Here is a 25,664-nt window from a genome sequence, read left to right as displayed (position 1 = left end):
ACCTCAGATTCCACATAGTTAAAATGAAGTGTTAACATACACTCATAGGGTTGTTGTGAAAATAAAATAAGAATGTATATATGTTGCCTAATGAAATTGTAGAGCAAAATAGGTATACAAGAGATGTAAGTCCCCGTATTTTCCCCACTACTAAATACAGGCTATTTGAGAGAAGATTTCACAATCACAGGTTGTCATCTCCCTTACACTGGATGATTAAAGAGAAACTGGGTCAGGAGAACAATCTAAAAAAAAAGAATTGCATGTGCAAATTTTCCATAGAGCTATCCAAGATAAAAATCAATGACATGAGGTCTGAATTTTCTGCTGGCTTCCTCATTATTTGCTATTGAATACTGGGATTTGATTAGGAAATAGAAAACCATCAGTATAAGTAAGGATCATGGGTTGAAAATGTTGCATTTTACCTCATTATTCCCCAGTTAGAGGTCACATGTTTCTTATTAGCCACAAAACATATCAAGAGATATCTTCAAATATTTTAGATATTTAGTCCTCGCACATTATGTTGTCAGTTTTACCTGATTGACAGATAGATAGGTGGATAGATAGCTAGATAGTCATTGAAATTACCCAGTGGATAGTTGGAAGAATTAAATTCTTAGAAGTTACCTAAAAAAGATGTCTGACATCATAATTTGACATCACTCTTTTAGTCTGAAATATACAATTTTCTGGTCTGTTCAACTATATTCAGAATTTGAAATAGTACTAGGAAGCATAACTTTTTTTTATATTTTCAGAAAGGTTTTAATATAATTCTGTGAAGGCTTATCCTTTTTATATAAGTGAACATAACCAGATGTAAGGAAGTTTAGAATGTACTGTATTTAGAACTGCTTATGAAATGTTTGACTCTATTTGCATACTAATGAGTACACGTACCTGTATACCATAATTATAGCTAACATTGATTATTGGCCTACAGTGTGCCAGACATTTGTACTAAGTAGTTTACATATATATTGATTTCTTTTCCTCAAAACAAGCTTAGGAAATTATATAATAATAATAGTAATAATAGTAATAAATAATAATAATAATTATATTTTCATTTTACACATGAGGAAAGTGAGCAGGGAATGGTTAAGTAACTTACCCACAGTTGCAAATCTGAAAGTGATAGAAATCTGCATTCAAACACAGGTAGTCTAACTCCAGCACTGCTCTTAACAACTCTTCTAGACCAGGAGACACTGTTGACTAAAGTCCTCCAGTCATCCACAGTGACTCTGGCCCTCATCATCTAAGTAATGGCTCATTCCACTGACAGTGGGAAGTATAATAAAAGTGCATACAAAACTACATGTACAGTCCAGGGGATATTTTCTGTGCAGTTTACTTGCAGCTCCCTCCTTTTTTTTCCCCCTCTCAATAAATACTTGATCAGCTGCTCTTCATAAGGCTCTTATGCTCTGATATACCCCATGTTGACGTCTCCCCTTTCCATTGTCCAGAACCCCGCTAGCACAAGGCAAGATCTCTTCCCACACATTGCCTCCATTTCAGGGCAGGTAGTCTTTACTTTTTAAATTGTTTTCTGTTATTTTAGTATATAAGCAACCCAGTTCTCAATCCCTAGTCCAGGCTAAACTCTAGACTCAGGTTTTATACCTGAAATCCATTTAATTTTAATTCTCTTGGAGGAGTGATGGCTCTAAGATGGTGACATATATTGTTCCTGACTTCTGCCTCGCTCACAAGAAGAACAACTATTCAAAAACAAGACACCACTAAGAGAATCCCAGAACATTGCTTGAAGTTGAAGCACCTCTACACACCACAGAGACCAAGACAGACTGCACTAGAAGGGTTAAAGAAGAAGCTACACCTTGACCACATTGCCTGTCTCCAGGCCAGTGCAGCACAATGCAGAGAGGTCTCCCCTGAACTCTGGCTCTTCCAATGGGAAAAGACAACCCAGAGGGGACAAGACTCCCCCAGAATTGTGAGTCACTTTGTAAGAACTCCTGCTCTGATCTCACACCATGGAAATTGCAGGAGAATCTGTGGGGTTCAGCCACGGGGAATCTTACTGCCATGGAGAAAGGGAGAGGGGATTGCAACAACCAGCCCATGGATCATGACAGATGAAGTTCATATCTGTAGTGCCCAAGTAGTAATCCTAATCAGTGGTTTTGCTCATCTGCAGAACCAAGTCAGAGGCTTACTTTGACTAGGAAACAGGGTAGGGTGCTGATCTTCCCGATGGATCCTCAAAGGAGGAGTTTTGTCAGTTCTGGAGCCCAGTTTGCCCATACCCATTCGGGGAGCTGAATCACAGCCCCACCTTCTGTGGAGAGTGTCTTACAGTCCCATCTGGTCAAAAGGGCTAGCAACAACTCCTGGGAAGCTGTGTGGCCCAGCAGAGCTCACACTGAGAGGCTGGCAGGCAAACCCAGTAGTTTGCAGAGCAAAGCCAGTGGCTCTGTTCAGTTTAGATACTTTGGATGTGGGTCAGCTTGAGTTAAGATGACACACAAAGAGCTTTACTGACTTTAGAGATGTTTCTTCCACTGCACCCCAACAGGGACTCTAATTTGTGTTTCTGTTCAGTGCTGAATACAGCCTTCAACCTGTCCAAGGGAACCGAACTGAAGCACACAGGAAACTGTATAGTCCATCCAATAGCCCTACATACAGTGGCACTTGAACAAGGAATACAGCCTGCATCTTTTCCCATCTATGAAGCAAAACCAGTGGCCTTATTTGACCAAGGAATTCAGTACACAGTCATACCTGATTCAAGTATGAAAACAACAAGCTGTACATCCCTGGGTCCTGTCCTGCCAGGTTAAGGAAGCAAATTCATAGTCCCATCTACTACTAAATATTGTACCCAGTCCCGACCATCTAGTAAGCCTGACCAGAGATCCAGGCAACTGTGGAGCCCATCCAACAGCCTCACTTATGTGGAAAACAAGCCAGCAATCCTATCCAACTGTTATCAGCCAACAGTACAACCCTCATCCTTATCCTCACAGTTCAAACAGTTGCCTCTCCCAAAATAGACCATGATAGGAGGCTTTACCTGTCCAAGAACATTACCAGCAGACACACCCAAAAATTCCAACTGAGCTGACTGGTGAAGAACTCCATCTGTCAGAGCAAACCTCTAAAGTCTGGAAGAGGAGCCCCGTTACTCAAATGTGCAGATACCAATGTAAGGAGTCCAGGATCATTAAAAAAAAAAAAAAAAAAGATCAGATAAATATGACACCACCAAAGACATCTAATAAAGCTTCAATAACTGCCCCTGAAGAAATGGAGATCTATGAACTGTCAGACAAATAAATCAGAGTAATCCTTTTAAGGAGGTTTAGTGAACTATAAGGAAACACAATTAAATGAAATTAGGAAAACAATGCATGAACAAAACAAGAAGTTTGACAAGGAAATAGAAATAAAAAACACACAGAATTTCTAGAATTGAAAAATACAAAAACTACTGCAGAATTCAGTAGAAATTCTCAAAAGCTGACTCAACCATGCAGAAGAAGGAATCAGCAACCTGGAGGATAGGACATTGGAAATCACTCAGTCAGAGGAGAAAAAAGGAAGAAAGAAAGAAAGAAAGAAGATAGAATGAAAGAAAGAAAGAAAAGAGAGAGAGAGAAAGAAAGAGAAAGAGAGAAAGAAAGAGAAAGAAAGAAAAGAGAGAAAGAGAGAAAGAAAGATGAAATTCTACAAGAATTATGGGATACAATGAAAAGAAACAATATTCACATTATGGGAATTCCAGAAGGAGAAGACAAAAAGGGACAGAATATATATTTAAGTGATAATGGAGGAAAACTTTCTGAAGTTTTAGAGAGAAATAGATACCCAGGTTCATGAGTCCCAAAAGACTCCAAATAGGTTGAACCCAAATAAGGTTACACTGAAACACATTATAATTAAATTTTCAAAGACTAGGAAATAATTTTAAGAGTAGCAGGAGAAAAGAGAGAAGTTTCATACAAGAAAACCTCCATAAGACCTTCACCAGACTTCTCAACAGAAACTTTTCAGGTCAGGAGAGATAACAGATTCAAAATTTGAAAGAAAATAACTGTCAATCAAGAATTATATACCTGAGGAACCTGTCCTTCAGAAACAAAGGAGGGATAAAGACTTTCTCAAACAAACAAAAGCTGAGGGAGTTTATTACCGCCAGACTTGCCTTACGAGAAATGCTAAAGGGAATTATGTGAGTGGAAGTAAAATAATGCTAATTAACAATGTAAAAACACAAATAAGTTGTGTAAATTTCACTGGTAATGGTAAACATATAGTCATAGTTAGATTCTGCAATATGCTAATAATGGTGCATAATTCACCTACAACTTTAAAAGTTTTTTTAAGAAATGTAAATAACCATAACTACAGTAATCTGTTATTAGTTACACAATTAAAAAAAAAAACATGTAAATTATAGCAGCAATAATCTGAAATGTGAGGGGAGGAGAAGTAAAAGTATAAAGTTTAGGAATTATATTGAAGTTGTTATCAGTTTAAAATATGTTGTTATAACCTTGAAATAGTTTATATAAACCTCATGGTAACCTCAAGAGAATATCCTGTGGTAATTACCCAAAAGAACATGATGATGAAGTCAAAGCATGCTGATACCAAAAGACATCAAAACACACACACAAATGGTTGAGAAACAAGGAACAATGGATCTATAAAACACTCAGAAATTAACAAAATGGCAGTGATAAGTGCTCACCAATCAGGATAGGCATACCTCAGAGATCTTGCAGGTTTGGTTCCAGGCCACCACAATAAAGCAAATATCACAATAAAGCAAGTCAAATGATTTTTGGGAATTTCCCAGTGTATACAAAAGTTATGCTTATACTATCCTGTAGTTCATTAAGTGTGCAATAGCATTATGTATAAAAAACAATGTACATACCTTAATTAAAAATACTTTATTGCTAACTATCATCAGAGCTTTCAGCAAGTTATAATCTTTTTTCAGGTGAAGGGTCTTGCCTAATATTGATAGCTGCTGACTGATCAGGGCGGTGGTTGATGAAGGTCAGGATGACTGTGGTAATTTCTTAAAATAAAGCAAACAATGAGGTTTACCACATCAATGAACTCTTCTTTTCACAAATTATTTCTCTGTTGCATGTGATACTGTATGATAGCATTTTTTAAAGATTTTATTTATTTATTTGACAGAGAGAGACACAGCAAGAGAGGGAACATAAGCAGGGGGAGTGGGAGAGGGAGAAGCAGGCCTCCTGCGGAGCAGGGAGCCCAATGCAGGGCTCGATCCCAGGATCCTGGGATCATGACCTGAGCCAAAGGCAGACAACGACTGAGCCACCCAGGCGCCCCAATACTGTTTGATAGCATTTTATCCACAGTCGAACTTCTTTCAAAATCAGAGCCAATCCTCTCAAGCCCTGCTGCTTTATCAACTAAGTTTATTTAATATTCCAAACCCTCTATTGTCATTTCAACAGTCTACACAACATCTTCACCAGGAGTAGATTCCATCCCAAGAAACCTCTTTCTTTGCTCAACCATAAGAAGCAGCTCCTCCTTCCTTCAAGTTTTATCATGAGATTGCAGCAATTCAGTCACACCTTCAGGCTTTACTTCTAATTCTAGTTCTCTTGCTATTTCCACATCTGCTGTGACTTCCCACTGAAGTTTTAACTCCTCAAAGTTGTGCATGAAGGTTTGCAATCAACTTCCTCCAAACTCCTGTGAATGTTGATATTTTGACTTCTTCCAATGAATCATGAATGTTCTTAATGACATCTAGAATGGTGAATCCTTTCCAGAAAGCTTTCAATTTACTTTGCCCAAATCCATCAGAGGAATCACTGTCTATGGTCTCTACAGCCTTATGAAATGTATTTCCTAAATAATACGACTTGAAAGTTGAAATTATTCCTTGATCCATGGGCTGCAGAATGGGTGTTGTGTTATTATTAGGCATGAAAATGAGATTAATTTCATTGGACATTTCCATCAGGGCTCTTGGGTGATATCATGAATTGTCAATGAGCAATAATATTTTGAAAGAATTTTTTTTCTTCTCAAGAGTGAACTTAAAATATTCAGTAAGCCATGTTGTAAACAGATGTGCATTTGTCATCCACGCTTTGTTGTCCAATTTCTAGGGCACAAGCAGAGTAGATTTAGCATAATTCTTAAGGGCCCTAGGATTTTACGGAATGGCCAATGAGCATTGGCTCCAACATATAGTCACCAGCTGCTTTAGTCTATAACAAGGAAGTCAGCCTGGCCTTTGAAGCTTTCAAGCCAGGCGTTGATTTGTCCTCTCTAGCTATGAAAGTCCTAGATGACATCTTCTTCAATATAAGGCTGTTTTGTCTACACTGAAAATTTGTTGTTTAATATAGCCACTTCTACCGATTAACTTAGCTAGATCTTCTGGATAACTTGCTGCAGCTTCTGCATCAGCACTTGCTGCTTTACCTTGCACTTTCATGTTATGGAGATGGCTTCTTTGCTTAAACCTCATGAAACAATCTCTGCCAGCTTCCAGCTTTTCTTCTACAGCTTCCTCACCTCTCTCAGCCTTCAGAGAATACAAGAGAGTTATGACCTTGCTCTGGATTAGACTTTGATTTAAAGAACTGTTATGGCTGGTTTAATCTTCTACCCTTCTATCTAAAATTTTTCTTCATATCAGTAAAAAGGCTGTTTTGCTTTCTTATCATTCATGTCTTCACTGGATAGCACTTTTTATTTCCTTCAAGGACATTTCCTTTGTAGTCACAACTTAGCTAGCACTTTTGTATGAGAGGCCTAGATTTTGGCCTATCTCCACTTTTGACATGCCTTTATCATTGAGCTTAATAATTTTTAGCTTTTGATTTAAAGTGAGAGATATAGGGGTACCTGGGTGGCTCAGTTGGTTAAGCGTCAGCCTTTGGCTCAGGTCATGATCCCAGGGTCCTGGGATCGAGTCCTGCATCGGGCTCCCTGCTCCGCGGGGACTCTGCTTCTCCCTCTCCCTCTGCCTCCTCCCCCTGCTCATATGTTCTGTCTCTGTCTCTCAATCTCTCTGTAAAATAAATAAATAAAATATTTAAAGAAAAATAAAGAGAGATGTACAACTCTTCCTTTCACTTGAACACTTAGAGACCTCTGTAGGGTTATTAATTTGCCTAATTTCAGTATTGTTACGTCTCAAGGAATAGGGAGGCCAGAAGAGAGGGACAGAGGGGGTGTGTTGTTAATTGGTGGAGCAGTCAGAACACACACAATATTTATCAATTAAGTTTGCCATCTTACGTGGGTGTGGTTTGTGGCATTGCAAAATAATTACAATAGTAACATCAAAGATCACTGCTCACAGATCAAATATAATAATGAAAAAGTTTGAGATATTGCAAGAATTACCAAAATGTGACACAAAGACAGAAAGTGAGCAAATGCTGTTGACAAAATGTCGCCGGTAGACTTGCTTGAGGCAGGGTTGCCACAAACCTTCGATCTATGAAGTATGTAATATCTGCAATGCACAATACAGTGAAGCGCAATAAAATGAGGTGTGTCTGTATAGTGACGTATGTCAATTATGTCTCAATAAAACTGGAAAAAAGGTATACTAAAAAAGAAAGAAATAAAAAAAAACCTTCCCTCACAAAGTGTTATCTATTGCTGATCATTACCCCCTGCTCTCTTGGGAATAGAGGGCAGTTTTAAAAATACAGTTTTGCCTTAAGTCATGGTATTATATATTTTTAGGCAGTACTACTACTTGTAACAGGTGAGGGGACTGAAAGCTTCAGTGAAAAATGTATTTACCTTTGTCTTTTATCCAAGCCAACCTCTTGGGTGCTGTTTTCTTCCTTTTTATATACAGAGTTGTATTAAATATTTTATAATCACTTTTATGTAGTTTATATTATTACTCTATAGTTTACTAAATGTTCTAACCTATATTATTTCATGAGAATCTCATAAAAAAGCCTGTAGGATAGATTCGAGAAATCACTGTCATATACAAAGGAATCAAGACAAGAAAGTTTGATTTATTAAAATATCAGAACTAGTTGTAAAGCAAAAGTCTTGTAACTGCAGAACCAGGGCTCCACTTCCGAAGGCGGTGTAACAGAAGTGGAAGAGTGCAGGCTCTGGGGCCTGGCTGAACCGCTTAGAGCCGGGTGACTTAGGCAAAACTAGAAAACCTCCCTGGCCCTATGCTTTCTTGTTTGTAAAATGGAAATATTAATACAAATATTGCAAAAATTAATATTGTAAAAACACATCAATAAAGTGTTTAAAGTTCTGGTACATAATAAACATTATATGAGTTATATATTACATGTGTTAAAAAAATAGTCTGGGTTGGCACTCTTATTTAACAAGGGCTAATTTTCTACATTAGTGAGTACTGTCTAGTATTTATTGTAAATGGAAATACCAGAAGAAAAATACTTGACTTTAGTTCAGTTGCTGAAGCAGCCCCTGTTTACTCCCTGGGTAAATCCTTTAGCAGCTCTCCATTGACCTCATGCTAAAATCTAAACTCCCTGAGCCTAAGTACAAAGCTCTCAGTGGTTTGCTTCTGGCCCACCTTTCCTGCTACTTCCCCCCGTCTCTGCATTCCCAGGCTCCTGAGTGGGAGACTTGCTGTCAGTGTAGTTGGATTTTGGGTGCTTGTTAGGAAACACTCAGCTCCTTCCTTCACCTAAGTAATTTGATCATTATGCCTAGGTGTAAATGGCAGGCCCCTTCCCCAGTTTATCCAAGATTGTGTGCTAATTCGTTTTCCATATGTAGCTTATCACACTGAACTGGAATTGAGTTTTTCCTTGTTTGTACAGTTCTGATATTTGATCAGAATAGAAATCACTGTAAGAAGTAAAGGTTAATCAGAGAAAAATTCTTTTCTGAACTGAGAATTTCCTACTAACAGAGATAGTATGATTTGCCAACGAAAGCAAGTTAATTCCCAGATAACTGGTAGTCGAGCTTTTTTTATCCTTTACTATACACATCGATATGAAGAAAGAGTTGCCTGTCTGTAAACTTAGTGAGAGCAAACCCCAATGTCTGACATTCCCTATGGAGTATCAGCAAAGTGTGTTATATTCTATGAATTCATTTTTAGTGAATGAATTTTATTATGTAATGTCTTTGTTTCTTTAAAGACACTACTTTTAACCACAACAAATCTCATCTCATTACTGTTTTATTAGTAGAGTCAATGTAACTCTTTTCTTAAATTCATAACTAATAGAGTTTAGAATCTCTGGTATTATAGAGTCTTTTTCTGAATTGTGAAATTGCCAACTAAAAGATTGTATGATTTTGCCAGCCCAAAGAACTTAATACCAAGAAATTTGGCAGTAGAATATTTTATTTTACATTTACCAAAAACATCAATGAAAAGAAAGTTCTACTGATCAGAACATGACTAGAAAATAATTAGTAGATATCCTGTGGTCACTATCCCTTTGTGCTTTAATCAGCTATCGCTTCCCCACCCCCCCTTCTTTCTTATGAGAAATTCTCAGAATTCATATGAACTGAGCCACTATCAGCCAACATAAAATAATTTTTTTTTTCTGCTTTAAGTGTGATTTAATTTTACCTCTAGAAAAACAATTACTATAAAACACCTGTTTCATAATGATTTAAATTTCTTGGGAGGGGATGGATTTACTCTTTTACCTGTTCTAGATTTCCTGGATTATTTAGACCAGCACTTACTTTATGAAGCACTTTAGATTTATAACTTGGTAGGAATTCTTAATATTGCAAGGAAAATGGGTAACATCTACCATGTGAATAGAATGGTATTTAAAAATAAACTTGTGAAAGGAGAAAGTTTAGAATGTAATGATGAATGGCTTTTTAAGTATAGTTCGGTTAGTGTTTGGTTAGTGTATTTAATTCTAACCAGTAACTAGTTAGTATATTTAATGAACTATCCCTTTTGAACGTATTTTTATTTATTCTAAAAATTCTAGCAAATATATCAGAAATATCAGTGGGTTAATATTGTATTCTTCTGAGCCAAGAATCCTTTGAAGTGAATCTTTCTCTAGATGGGAGGGATAATAATGATGATTGCTGTGAAGACTATTACCACATAATCTCTAATTCTTATAACAACCCTGTGAAATGGATATTATTATTCCCATTTATTAGTGGGAGACTGGGTTTGGGGGAAATTAAGTAACATGCATTCGGTCACACACAAAAACTGACAAGATAGGAACCAGGTGCGTTTGATGCTGAAGCTCTTGGTTATACCCACTATGCTAGAGATTACATTCATGTGAATGTACTTAGTGTTATGATTTACTCTTTATTTATGCAAATAACTTTTCAAGGAAGGAATCATGTTTTATTTCAAAAATCAGGTGTTTATAAGAAAATCAATTAAAATAAGAATAATACAAATATAGGCAATGCATATGGAAACATTGAAAACTTCTATCAAGAAAATCTCACTACCATCAACGTTAAAGCAATTGGATAGAAATATTTACGTACAAGCTTTCTGTTATATAGTTATCATTTCTTCGTGGAAAACCTCTCAGTTTATATCACGAACAAACTTTTTTTTTTTTTTTTTTTTTTTTTTTCCTGACTGGGATTTCAGAGAAGCTAGTCACAGTGGTATTTGTGTTTGGGGTATTGAGCAATGGCATGAATAATAGTCTTAACAATTTTTGAAAATACACAGAACTGATTTCCATTTAATAGATTTTTAATATAAATCATTGTTGAAAGCCAAGGTCATAATATTAGTAGTGGTTTCAAACTCTCTCTCTCTTTTTTTAAAGAAGCAGAAAGTCATTCAAAAGAAATCACTGTGGAAGCTCAGTATATGAAACAGATAACAGAGTTGTTGGGTTTCCTGGCTGTGTTTTTACTTCTCCCTCCCTTCATCTGTTTGTGCCTCTGAGATATCTCTTTAGAACCACAGAGGCATCATGAATTGAGTGTGAAAACCGCTATGTTAAAATATAAAAGGAATGTTGCATAGAAGATCAGTATACTATGATCCTGACTTGTAGCTTTCTGACAATCTAGGTAAAAAACAAATTATAATATGTGGTAATGTTTACTTTGAAGATTTATTTATATTTTAGAGAGAGAGAGAGAAAGAGAGAGAGCGCAATCAGGGGGAGGGACACAGGGAGAGGGAGAGAATCCTCAAGCAGACTTCCCGCTGAGTGTGGAGCTGGCTACAGAGCTCAATCCCAGGAACCTGAGATCATAACCTGAGCTGAAATTGAGAGTCTGTTGTCTAACCAGCTAAGTGAAACAGGCACCCCATGTGGTGAAGTTTACTTTGAACAAAGAGTTCAAATCTAGTGTCCTAACCTAAAAGTGCTCATTGCAACCAACCGCAAAACACAATTAAATATACCATGTCTGGACCCTCCTAGACCCACTAAATGAAAATTCATTAAGGTAAGTTCTTTGGAAATCTTTAAGTTTAGAACCTAGGAAGCTGTAGAACATCCATAGATAATTTTGACTTTTGTCCCTGTTAAGGAACCCTTAGAACAGAGCTATACAAAGTGAGATCTGTGGCCTAGGACTGGTGGGAGCCTGCAGTGGTTTCAATACAAAGATTAAGAGTTAGCTTTTCCAGACTCTTATGGCGATTTGATATTACCACAACAATCCAACTGTGCTATAAGTGGATTTGCCACATTGAAAAGAGTATAGCCCAGTTCTAATGTTGTCTGACTTGAATTGAGTATAAGAATCACTTGAGTAGTGGGGATTTTCTAAGATGCAGTCTCCACCTAATATCCTAATTTTGTAGGTTTTAGAAGGAGCCAATGGATTTACTTTCTAAAGAGCACTGTAGGTGATCCTAATGCTGATGATAGACACATCACACTTTTCAAAAACAATGAGTATATCTATAGATAAAGATGGCACATATAAATGACTAATACTCAGAAAATGCTATATAAATGTATTTTTATTATTAATCTCAAAAAGGAGAGTATAAAAATGTGTTAAGAGTAAAGGTGATATAAACTATAAATCAGATAACACTATACACAATAAGGAAATGTAAGATAGAGATATAAGTTAGAAAGTTGTAAAAGCAAATACCAAAATGCAAAATAAAAAAATTCTAAGTATGGTTTGCTATATAGTCAGTGATAGAGCCATTGATATCAGGACTGATCCTCAAGGTATATGGCTTAAAAAAACCTCTTTGTTCGGGCGCCTTGGTGGCTCAGACGGTTAAGCATCTGCCTTCGGCTCAGGTCATGATCTCAGGGTCCTGGGATTGAGCCCCATGTTGGGCTCCCTGCTTGGCGGGAAGCCTGTTTCTTCCTCTCCCTCTACTGCTCCCCCTGCTTGTATTCTCTTGCTCTCTCTGTCAAATAAATAAATAAAATCTTATAAAAAAAACCACTCTGCATTTTTTAAAAATATTACATTCATTTTGAATGTGTTTATATATATTCATAAATACCAAATTCAGATAATTATACCCTAAAAGGGTCTGATTCAGGGGACATAGAAGGATTATTTCACAGGTAAAATGTATTTAAGTAAGTGTGTACTCTCAGGACTAAGCAGTGGGAAAGTTGAACAATCAGCAAGATACTACCTGTTTTCTTTACTAATATAACCCCAGGGCCTAGAACAGTTCTTGATACTTAAATAGATGTTAAATAAATATTTGTTGAATGAGTGAACCCTCATTCATTGATGGTGCCATATTCCATAGAACTGGAATGGAAGTTGAAGCAGTGAGCTAGACTTTTTCCTCAGTTGTTTATGCATTATCTGTATCATACAGGATTGGATTAGGTTGCAGAGAATACAAAAACTGTTCACCAGGGACTTAAGATGTAGAGGGATTGTCTTTTAAATGTTTGGGAAAGAAGTTTCAGGGTAGAAGTTTGGTGATTTGGGTTCAGTGACTTCATGATGTCAAGATTGCAATCATTGTGGGTTTTTTTGGCCTTACACTCTAGCTTATTGTCTCATGATTGCAAGAAGGCTGATACATCTCCAAGCATCACATCCAGTTCAGAATAAGAAGAGAAAGAGAAGAGCCAAGAATCATTCCAGCAGCACTCTTGCTTCAGCTAGGACAACAAAACTTTCCCAGAAACTGGAAGGTGGATTTCTATTTATATCTTATTAGCCAGACCTATGTAACAAGGCTGCCAGATCCAATGAAGGCTAAGATCATAGAACCATGATTATAATTATTGGTTAAGGACAGTCATGACCTACGTATGGTTCTAGACACATTGCTACTCGAAACACAGTAAGAATCTGATACCAAGGAAGGAGAAAGAATGTAAATATTTAATAGGCATAAAAAGCATCTTTGACAATACCACAGAAAATTTAAAATACTTTTACTTTATTTCTTTTTTTTTCACTTTTCCTTTCTACACTTTGTAAAAGGAGAAATAGCTAAGTACTGAGGTTATATTTTGACCAAAAATAGACTTTAGGCACCAGGTTAACTAGGCAAAAATGACTGCTACTAGATCATCAATCTTATACCCTGCTAAGATACATAATTAATTGTATTTAATAAACTGACTTAAAAATTACTTTCCTGCAGTCATGAATGCTTCTAGCTATTTTGAGATGGGTGGCTATGGCTGAGTACTAAAATGTTTATATTCAGCCACCTAAAATTATTGGCCACAGTATTTGTTCATACTTCTGTCTTTATTGCTGTACATTTTGACTAGATTTTCATGATAAATCATTACCCAAAGTTTTTTTTTGTAATATATATTTTTTCTATTTTAGATAATAAAGGATAATTATGTAGAATTTACATCAGCATTAAATTTTAATTAAGCTGTAAGATGACATAAGCATAATGACTGAAGTTGACAGCAAAAATCTGGGTCACTTTTCATTTTACAAAAAGTAAAATGTAAAAGTAAATGTAAAGTAAAATGAAAAGGCTACTCAGTTTTTTTACTCATTTTTTTGGAAATGCCATCACCTTAAAATGCATACTGTGAATTTGTGCAAGTTTCTGTTTTAGTTCATGTTCAGATACAATCATCATTTATCCTACCCTGAAGGCTTGAAAGCTAATGATTATATAGATTGTTTTTGCAGTTTGTGGTATTTCAGTCAAGCATTAGGGATAATTAGGGACTGGGGTAAGTATGCATTCAAAACAAAGAATCAGCTTTGCATATATTTTCCATTCTATTTTTATGTGCTTTTTAACATCTAAGGACAAAGTATATTTGAACAAATACATGCCCTGTTTGCCCCCCAATTAACATGTGTAAAGCATAATGAATAATAAAATTAAAAATTAAGAAAAGAGGTTTCATACTTATTTTGTTGCTTACCCTTTCACTTTCAGGGATCTTCTAACTTAGTTCAATCTTTGGAAATTTGATACTAAACTTGTAACTTACTTGAAACTTGTTGGAAATTTGATACTAAACTCTGATTTGCCCAGGAAAAACTAATGTTTTTTCTGTTTAGGTTAATATGTCTGAAGATTTCCATCTTATATACAGTACTATTAGAATTTTATGGTAGATGCTGGCTTCTGTAACATACTATTCACAATTCATTGATTTAATAAAATTCATTGAGATATAGGAGTTAAGAGTTTCAAAGGAGTAAACCTTTGGATTCAGCAAATCCAACATTGGGCAAGTGTGATATAGAAGCAAAAGAAAGAGCTTTGGAGTTAGATAAGACTTGGATTTATATTCCACCTATGTGCTTATTAGCTCTGGGACCTTGGACCACTGCCCTATTTAACTTTTCTCAACTTCAATTTCCTTATTTGAAAAATGGGGGAAAAACATACCAAAGGATCATTGTTAAGACTAAGTGATATAACATATATTAAGCACAGACACATATAAGTTTATTAGTTTCAATCACTGATATTACAGATATAAAAATTGAGTCCCTCAAAGTAAAATCCTTTCTATAAGCTTACATAGTAGCAAACCAGAACCATAGAATTAATGAATATTCTGTCCAGTGAACCATTCAAAAAGTGAATTGTGAATAAGAACATTTATTTCAAGTGTTGAATATTTACACTATTTTGTAAGGAATAGCTTCTTATATATACAGTGTGGTGTGGAACTGAGCAGCTATTAAATGAGTATATTCTGTGATGTGATGATTTTCAAGACTGTTATGTCATCTAATGTTGACTTTTCTCTTTAGAATAAAAAACGATATGCAAAATTTGACAAGTTTGGTTACCACTCTTGACAAGGTAGCTGCTGAAAACCATATGGTTTTGGTCTTTTCATGCCATGTGTCCTATGAATGTAGCAGACTGCTCATTAGTCATAATTTAGCTGTCAGTGGATTTCAGTGTTACCTCTGCCTAAAAACTTTGTATGGAATAACCAGTGGATACTAATTCTGAAATCCTCTTTGCCATCTTCCCAAGTTTACAATTTTACAGTATATTAACAATTCAAAAATCTTTAGTATATGTTTCTGATTAAGTTTTGCTTCTTTCAGAGTTTTATGCTTCATAGTATGAAATTCTACTGCTTAATTTTCAAAGAGCAGCTGCTAAAACTCTTTATGATGATGAATAATATTTTGACACAAAATGAACAAAAAGAAATAAAAATAACAAAATGAACAGAGATGAAAGTATTTTGAAACAAAGGCAACAGTTGTTCTATATAGTCAACAACGAAGCATAATATATTAAGATTGAGAGGGACCACAAAAGCCATTTTTTTTTTAGAGATGGGGAGGCAGGGGCAGAGAGAATCCCAAGCAAGCTCCACCCATAGTGGGGAGCCCAGCATGGGGCTCCATACCTCGACCCTGAGATCATGACCTGAGCTGAAATCAAAATTCGGACTCTTAACTAACTGAGCCACCCAGGCACCCCAGCAAAGGTCATTTTAGATATCATTTCCAAGATAAATAATCTGAGTTTAAGTAACTCATTTGGGAATGTTATTGGAATTCTGTTAATAATAGAATATTAGAAGTCTCAAGGCATGATGGTAGGAGAGCAGACTCTGGAATAAAAGAGACTGGAGTTTGCCTTCAAATTCTGCCACTTAGCAGTTGTATCAGTAAGGATGTCTTCCTCTGCAAATAACAGCAAATCACTTCCTCAGTGGATCAAGCAATAAAATTGATTTTTTTTTTCTGACATAACAGAAAGTCCTAAGAGAAGCAAGTTTCAAATTTAGATGGATTAGCTACTCTATGATATAATTTGGAACCAGATACTTCCCATCCCTTCACTCTGCCAACCTTAATCTGTAAGTTTTGCTCTCTGCTGATTCTCCTTACTTTCTCTAGATGGTTGCATCAGTTCCAGGAAATACAAACATACCCAGCAACTTTTAAAGCAGCTAGGAGATTCCCTTTCTCATATTTTCTTCTCAAAAACTCCCTTCCCTTCAGATCACCTTCACAGCTCATTGGGCAGAACTGAATCAATAGTGAGACCACATAATGGAACTGAAAATAAGTTCAGTATTGCCAAATTGTGGACAAGGAAGGAGGGAAAAGCCTGAATGAAACTGGAGAGGAAAATGGAGACCAATCCTGGAAAGACTTACATTAAAAAATGAAACATAGCTATAAGGTTTGAAGTAGGGGAGTGGCATGATCATATTGGTTGCTTAGAAAGATCTTTCTGAATGCAATTTTTTGAAGAAATTGTCAGGGATCATGCCTTTCTACTGAGGAACCAGTTAAGACATTTTTCAAGTGAAAAATTATGGTGAGAATTTGGCTGGATTGGCTATGCTGTAGAATGAAATACAACAACCAGTTCAGAGAGTTAGATATAGGATATAGTTAGAATGGGTAGGATTTGGTCACTGATTCAGTGTGCAAGTAAAGGGGAAGGAAGACAAAGATGACTCACTGATTTCTGGATAGAACAAGTAGTTCAGTGGCGTTGCATTCACTGAGATAAGGAACGTAGGAGGAGATGTTTGTTTGTTTTTTCTTGTGCAGGGAAGATACTGTGTTCATTCGGGGGATGACTGCATATCATGAATGTGTTAAAAACCAGTAGCAGTTTTATAAATTGATTGGAATTTCAGGAGAGAGAAATATATAAAATATATGGATTTGTAGGGATCATTAACATCTACATTATAACTGAAGACAGAAATTCATCAGCCCCTCTACAGGGGTTCTTATGTAAGAATATATGCTGATATTTTAAAACAAGAAAGCAACAAACAAAAAACTTACTAACCATTTTCCATCCTAAATAGTCTAATTCAGTATCTATGGACTGGTGCCAAGACATTTGTTCTTTCAAAAAGCTTCTTCTTCTTTTATTTTTATTCCTATTCCTTAATAGTCCTAGTCAAGAATCATTGGTATAGAGTGAGAAGTGAAACCGGTCTACAAAAATAGAATATTAATCAAAGCCACGGTTTGAAGGTTGGTATAGGAAGAGTGGCTTATAATGGAAATAATAGCCAGAGAAGTAGAAGAAAATCACAGAAATATGTTGTCATTGAAGATAAAAGGTGAGAGAGTTTGTTCATGGGGGGCATGGCCAAATACTGCCAAATTAGGAACTCAGAGCCACGTGATTATCACAAATCGACTTGGTAACAGAAGTTTTGGTAAAATAGTGGGTTTGAATCCAAATTGCAGTGGGTTAGGTAAAGAATGAAGAGGATATACAGAAATAGATAGGAATGTTCATTTAATATTTTGAATTTAGAAGAGGACATTAGCTGGAAGAGAATATGAGGTTTATTTTTAATATTTTAACTAAGATTTTACAAAATATTTTGTGGTTAATTTATGAGAGAACTGATTTCCCAAAGAGTAGATTTATTAGGTAATAGTGATGGCCCATTTGAGGCCACTGTTAATTTATAATATATTATATATTTATATAATTGATTATGATTTTTTTTTTCTCAAGCAGGGTTCAGTAGCCATAGTTCATGTACAAAGTAAATTCATTCATAATCAGGGTTTAGATAATGGCCTTTGGATGTCCAGAGAGATAGATGGCTGTAATCAAAGTATCTTATATCCAGGCTCTAAATAAGGGACTTGGTTGTGCAAAGCCAAAGGAAGGGCTTGTGGTTTGTCATGAAGACTTCAAGTATTGTTTCATGTTTTCTTCTTTCCTTGATTTCCCTGCTGGGCTCTGAATGAGACTGGAAATTATCAGTGTTGTTTTTTTTTTTTTTTTTTAAGATTTTATTTATTTATTTATTTGAGAGAGAGAGAAAGCAAGCATGAACAGGCGGGCGGTGGTGGAGGGCCAGAGGGAGAAGCAGGCTCCCCACTGAGCAGAGACCCCCCCCAATGCGGGGCTTGATCCCAGGACCCTGAGATCATGATCAGAGTAGAAGGCAGACGCTTAATCGACTGAGCCACCCAGGCACCCCATCAGTGCTCTTATTGTGCCTATAAGTCTGTTAGGAAGATTAAATGAAAGAATATATGTATAAGCTACCTGATAGAACATCTGACACATAGTACACACTGAATAAATTCCTTTTTCCACATTCTTTCTTTTTTTTCCTGAAATTATGCACATGGGTTGCTCAGAATTGGAAAAAAAATGCTCATATTCATTGTCTACAGAAATACTGTTGGTTATGTATTTTTGCCTTCAAGTAGAGGGGTGCCAGAAATCTACATAACACTCCTAAACTTTTAACATGATTTTTACCAAATTTACAAATTTAGTTTTCCAATGGGAAACACATGTACTCTTTCCCTGCACTCATATTGTCAACTGTTCTTTGTTCCCTGCAGCAGTTGTCAAATTATAAAATTTAGCCTGGAAGCAAGAAATCACATCTGTGCTGGTTGGGACCATGGAGAGAGGCTGGACAGCTGTACATCTGGGGTTTGTTCCCACAGATCAGTAAAATATGTGCTATAATTGAATCCAGTAGCTTTTCTGATACTGTTAAGTGGAAATCAATAAGCAAGCATCTATCAAAACCCTACTGTATGCAATGGGACTTTGATTCACTGCCTTTAAAGAAAAACAATGCCATCTTACCTGCTACTAATCCAAAGTATTCTCTCTTCATACTGTGATGAAGGTCCAATTACCATTACAATTGTGTTTGTTTTTTTATGTAAAGATCATGGGAAAAACAGAAATGAAGTAAAAGTACGAATATGCCACTGTCACTCTGTTTTACCTTCATATTATCAAGGATCACACATTCTTTCACAGCCTTGTCCAACTAATGGTGGTGGGACTGAGTGTCCTTGAGCTGTCATTTAACTCTTTAAAGTTTCAAAACACCTTCATCCCAGTGTATCATTTTCTTGGAGAATCTAATAAATTTGTTTCTGCTTTTTATGACTAATATCAGCAAGATGTTAAGGAGGAAGATATGGAGTCAAAATGATACATGGAAAATTATGAATATTTGAAAGTTATAATCATTGAAGAGCATATTTGAATTATTAACTCAAATTAATCTTTAATTGTTAGAATGTGTGAAGTTGAGAACTTAGCAATCTTCTTATGCATATTACATTTTACTCATTCTATCCTTTCCTTTCCCCGCCCTTGAATCCCAACCAAAAGAATGAGTTAGCAACTGTCTGACTTTTCTGAAAGTAAATTCTTTAAAAGCCTTTCTCTTTTTGTTCAAGAAAACAAATTATTAGTGTGTAGTAATAAAATTAAAGTATACTTCAGATTAGTTGGAATTAGTTTCAATTATAATCTGTTACTTGGTTGGATAGATGGTTAACTTATTTTTACTTATTAAAAAGTTCCTGTATTAGTAAATCTTTTTTTTCCTATATTAACTTTAGGAATTTGTAATAGACTATATACTCATTGACCCCTGAAGAGTTATTTCTCCTGGAGAATCAGTCTTCATAATTACTGATGAGAGTACCAACCAATATGCCCATCTTCATTGTAATTATAAAATGGTTGAGGGAAATGACCTTGAAGATGGTCTTTCAGTTTAATAGTGTGACTTTATTTTAAAATATAAATAATAGAATAAAAACATTTTCCATAAAATTTCTGATATCTAATTAATGTCTTCCAGAGTAACTGTGATATCAAACATTCCCTCTAATTATATTCATTAGTGGCTTCTCCCAGACAAGTTTTAATTAAGTTGTACAATGAAGATCAATACTCATTGTGTATTCATTGCAGTTTACAACAAGCATATATACTGTTCAGAACAATTTAATTACTGTAATTGTTGCATAGAAGATCCTTAGTGACTGTGCTCCATTACTGCCAATCTCCCCTTTTAATAAATTCGGTAATGAAATTGGGTAATGAACTTCTGAAAATTCCCATTTATATATACCCTATGTCTAAACTTCTGGTTTTTATGTTACTAGCTTAAGTAGTGGAGGAAATGGAGGCATTAATAGTATCAGTGTTGTAGTGTTTTTTCATGCGTGCCATCATGAATGTTGAGAAATTATTAGAGCATAAATAAGCATAAATGTTATTATAAGTGTATAATAAGTTATATTAGTTATATGAAAAATAATTTAAGGGTGTTGGGTAATAAGAATAATCTATTTCCCCCTAAATACAATTTCAATTTTTATTACTCTTATTTCCTTAAATAGTAGTATTTTAATTTATAAGGATTGCCTTCAAATATGCTAACTTCTATTAATGAAAATCATGCTACTGCTGTGCTGCACAAAGAACGTGAAAATAAAGATTTTCTGGTAGCATCATAGGTGTATACCAGGGTTTCTTAAGTTTGGCATTAGTGAAATTTAAGCCAGATAATTCTTTACTGGGGGTGGGGAAAGATTTGCTGTGCATTGAGAAATGCTTAGCTGAATACCTGGTTTCTTCCCATGAGAAGCCAGTAACAAATACTCCTCCCACCCTCCATTTTTTACAATCAGAAATGTCTCCAGACGTTATCAGATGCCCATGTTGAGAACCACTGGTGTATGTTGATTCAGACACACCCTCTTGATCTGCCCACTGACCAAATGATTCATTAATAAGACAAACAGCTATTCAGCTCTTCTGAGTGCAGGCTAGGTTCATAGGCATGAGTCAAACATGGTATTCTTTTAAGGGGACAATACAATTCTGTGTATTCAGTGTTTTGGAAATAATAATTGGGTGCTAATATAATATTCAGTAATAAAGAAGAATAGAGATGGCTTCCTAGAGGTAACAGTTCCCGAAATGTGGACAAATGAAGTTTTGTTGGACAAATGAAGTTAGCATTCAAAAGGGGGTGGAAGGACATTTGAGACAGCTAAAGCAGCATGTGCAAAACTTGGAGATTTAAGAAAGCTAACACTCTATATCTCTGTATCTATACATTTATCTCTCTCTATATATATCTATTTCTGTCTCTATGTAAATATCTCTACCTATCTAACTATAATTTTAATTATTTTTCCTGAGGCATCAAATTCCAATTTCCTCTGAATTATATGAAAAAATTATAATATAGTAATCTGCAAGTAATTGCCTGAAACATCTAATTTTATTCTTTTTTTCAATTTCTAATTTAGTAATCATATGTATAAGTATCTTCTTTGCATTGTGGATTTTATGAAAACATCTGTTTCCAAAACAAAACCAATTTTAGACAGCAGTGGGAAGTGACATACATGTGTATCTTATAAACCTCCTAATCTATTTCTTTGAAGAAAAACTTTTGACAAGATCATCATAAGAAAGATAATGTACATTTTGTTGTGGGTATTTTCATGTGTTTAGAAATGTATGCCGGGGCGCCTGGGTGGCTCAGTCATTAAGCATCTACCTTTGGCTCAGGTCATGATCCCAGGGTCCTGGGATCTAGCACTGCATCGGGCTCCCTGCTCCACAGGAGGCCTGCTTCTCCCTCTCCCACTCCCCCTGCTTGTGTTCCCTCTCTCGCTGTGTCTCTCTCTGTCAAATAAATAAATACAGTCTTTAGAAATGTATGCTAATGTTGAAAATTCCCAAAAATGTATTAACAGCCAAGCTAGTATTTTGAATTCATTCATTTAATTTCACATACACATATATATTTTAAGCCAAAAAAGAGTTAAGAATAGTAATTTCGATTAAAGTTAATTCAAGTGGGGTAACTAAATTTTAGAAAGACATCTGGAATTCTGTTGGTAATAATAAATATTTGAAGATCCACATGTTACTAAGAGGTCTACAAGGAATGTTGTGTTTCTCATGGCAGGCTAGTTATGAATTCCTAGAATTCCTATTCACATCAGTTTGCCAATATAGGATTAAGTTCAATTTGACTGCCATCATAGTAGAAGGCCTTTAGCTTGCTGATTTGCTCTACTTTATCAGGTCTACACAGATATGCTGCTACTCAATATCAAAGGTGAATCGAATGAATCAAAAGGATGAATAAACATAACAATTTAAGTTCTGCACTCCCATGGTATTTAGTCATGTCTAGACATAGCCCTAGTGTCCCAGAAAAACTAAAATGAGGACAAGGGCATTTAAGTTTAATGTAACTTTATTCCCATGGAAACTAGAAAAGCCAACAAGAGAGTAAAAAGAGTATGGATCTAACTAAAAAATTAGATTTAGTGGGATGACTGGTGGATTTGCAAGGTCAGCCGGTAGTGGAACAGTTTTCGTTTGTTTTTGCTGTTTTCAACAATAGTTTTTCAGCTAGGCCAATTTCTTCTAAAAAAGAATAATCCAACAAATTATTTATTTTATTACTCTATAAAGCCACTCTGATATGTGTAGGCTAAAGATGATGCAAACATTCTATGGGCATAGAATTTTAGAGTTAAAGAGCTCAGAACCTAATGAGAGAAGTAGACAAGTATATTGAATACACACATCATAGAAGACTGCCATATATATGTGGTATTGAGGATATTTCTGTGTTTTCTAAAACTTTAAAACTTTGATTTATCTTTATATAACTAGTATTATTATAGACTGTTAACTTAGTGTATAAGATCTGTAAGTTTGCATATGTTATAGGAAATAAAAAATGGATAATAAGGCTTAAATGCACATAATTTCTATAGTGTGTAGAAAATTTTTATTTCAGTTGTGATCCTAATGTCCTTGGTTGTAATAATTTCATCTTATATTTTCTTATAGTAGTATTGTAGCACATTCTCTGTCTATCAGCTGTTACTACTTTAGTACTCTAGCTTCACATTTACAGATAGAATCTTTTATTTTTTCTTTTTTAGAACTGGTAGCATTTCAAGGTAGTGTTTCTTGAATGTAGTATAAGGAAGCTTCAGTACCTCTGACTAGGGATAACCCAGTTGTTTCCCTTTCAGACTGTTTCAGCTGCCTGGTGGGCCAGGTAGATCACTTGGGATAGGCATAATAGGCTGGAAAGATGATCATCTGTGACCCAGGTCTGAAGCAGTTTGACTACTCAGCATCCTGTAAGCTAGTTTAATTTGGGGTGGGGGGAGGAGAACAGTAGATAAACTTGTTGCATAAACACTGTGTGTGTGTATGACTGTGGGTGCATGAGTGTGTACACACTCTTTCATGGCTTCCTTTTGTAATAATGATATTCAGACTTCCATTCTGAGAGTTCCAAATATTTATGTATATCCAGCCATAATTGAGGTCTGCATTTCAAAAATGTAGCTGATAGTTCTATAAGAAGCACATTGTAGACTGTGGTTATTTGTAAGTAGAAGATATTTTTGGGAATGCAGTGGACACTTAACTCTAGCAACAACCCTGAGAGCTGCTATAATTTTCTTGGCTTAGTTATGGGTGTGTAGATTTATTTCTTAATTTAACTTGCAATTTGGATTACAGATTTCAGTTAATATCACAAAAAAAAATCTTACAAACTTGGGGATAGCTTATTTCTGTTTAATGTAAGTTATTTGCTAATTGCTTCATGATAGCTTTTCAGAAGAAAATACAGTATGTGTAGTCACAAATTTATGGCAGCTTAATCCCCAAATTGAGAGCCTTTAAAGGAGTGGCATAGTCCTTACGGTTTTCTGTGGACTTTCATTTTTTTTTCTTTTTACTAATACTTTTCCTTTATTCTTATTTGACAAGAAAGAGCACTTAGAGTAATGACTTGTTTATGTATTTTTGCTGTAATTGTTCTCCAAATGTTTATTCAAAATCACTTGTTCTTGTGCATCCAAATAATGTTTTCATTAAATTACAACTCTCATATTCATGATGAATACTTAATTTAACTTCAGTTATGTAAGAAATATGCACTTTAATAACACTATGAAAATGGTGATACTTTTTTATACATTTGACTCAGTTTTGTGTTCTTTTTCTTTCAGTGAATTTATTGGATTCACGTACTGTCATGGGGGACTTGGGATGGATTGCTTTTCCAAAAAATGGGGTAAGCCTTTATGATATTTTCCCTACAACTTAAGCTATCTGAGTTGACAGCATGTTAAATGTCACACATGAAAATTAACTGAATATATTTTGATTTGCTATTATCCTGGTTATATTGAATAGGAAATAAAAGTTAACATGTCGATGACCAGTGTTGATTCAAACACAGTTTATTTTGTATTTTATTCACTACATTAGGGAATGAAAATAGTATAAGAAATTCCTTTAAATTTTACTGAGATTAAAAGTTTCTCAGACTATCAAGTCAGTAATCAAAGGTTTTCTTCCAATTCTTAAATTTTTCTTCAGTGAAAACTTTCAGAAAAGTGTTTCATTGGAAGATTTTTATAATCAGTAATTGTTTTTGCTAGTAATTTATTTTACTGGTGTACATTAGAAATAAAATATTTTGGGTAAAGATTAGGTAAGCCATTTTTAAAGCAATATGCATATTAATGTATAATACTAACAATCTTAATACATGGATTATATTAAAAAGTATTCTATTATCTTCTGCTCAATTAAAAATATATCTATATTATCAGATGGAAAATGAATGTAAGTAAAATATTGTGGCATAAAATCATTATATTACACAGAAAATATAACTGTATTGCATGACTATTATATTCAAAACAATTCAGATTTTGAGAGATTTTTATTTACATATAACTTTAATATTTAATTTATGGTGACTAACATAACATAATAAAGTTTAAAAAATTTTAAAAAAATTAACTATTTTATAATTTTCAGACTCAAACTACCCAAATTCATTATAGAACCATTTTGTGGCAAGCACAAATAGTACTTTTCAATACTCTATTTTGAGAATTTAATTTAAACAATTTGAACATTTAAAACTTTATAGTATAGTGTGTATATGTAATTCATTTAGAAAATTATTCACACTGATAATAGTTCATATGACTTCCAAAGTTAATTTTGGTGTAATTAAGTAATCTAATATTGTCATAATCCAAATAGTTAAAACTTATTATTATTATTATTATTTTTTGCATTTGATGAAAAAATCAGGTATATTATTCAGTCCTTTACAAACAGAGTTATTATGGAGGTAAAACAAGTGGTATTAATTGTTCTAATTCATAGTTTATATGCTAACATCCTAATCTCAATGTGATTTCTTTCATTAACATGGTATTTCTTTTTGGTTGTTAAAAATTATGGTTACATTTAGAGATATACTATAAATAAAGTATATTAACAGATTGTTAAGATATTAGGACATAAATATAAGCCAAAGGGAAAAAGTATAGTACCGACCAGGTATGGCTAGTGCCGACATAATGGTGTATATTCATTCTCTTAGTCCCTCTTTTATCTTTCTTATGTTCTTCCTTCTTCCTTTCTGTTTTCCTCC

At 34.8% G+C, this 25,664-nt stretch overlaps 1 protein-coding gene across 12 annotated transcripts in view; it reads left to right on the top strand.

Annotated features, from left to right (window-relative positions):
* Positions 1-25,664, top strand: part of EPHA5 (EPH receptor A5) — a 346,898-nt gene that overhangs the window by 9,772 nt on the left and 311,462 nt on the right. For all 12 annotated transcript variants that reach the window (XR_004298863.1, XM_032400482.1, XM_032400478.1 and 9 more), the window contains exon 2: positions 24,217-24,281. Coding sequence is in view for 11 of the 12 variants with exons in the window: in XM_032400482.1 (XP_032256373.1) it covers positions 24,217-24,281 (65 nt within the window). In the remaining variant the exon portion in view is untranslated. The remainder of the gene's footprint in view (positions 1-24,216; positions 24,282-25,664) is intronic.

The sequence above is a fragment of the Phoca vitulina genome, unplaced genomic scaffold (assembly GCF_004348235.1).
Source record: "Phoca vitulina isolate PV1807 unplaced genomic scaffold, GSC_HSeal_1.0 scaffold3, whole genome shotgun sequence".
Lineage (NCBI taxonomy): Eukaryota > Metazoa > Chordata > Mammalia > Carnivora > Phocidae > Phoca > Phoca vitulina.
The sequence above is the reverse complement of the archived record's forward strand: the minus strand, read 5'-3'. Positions and strand labels throughout refer to the sequence as shown.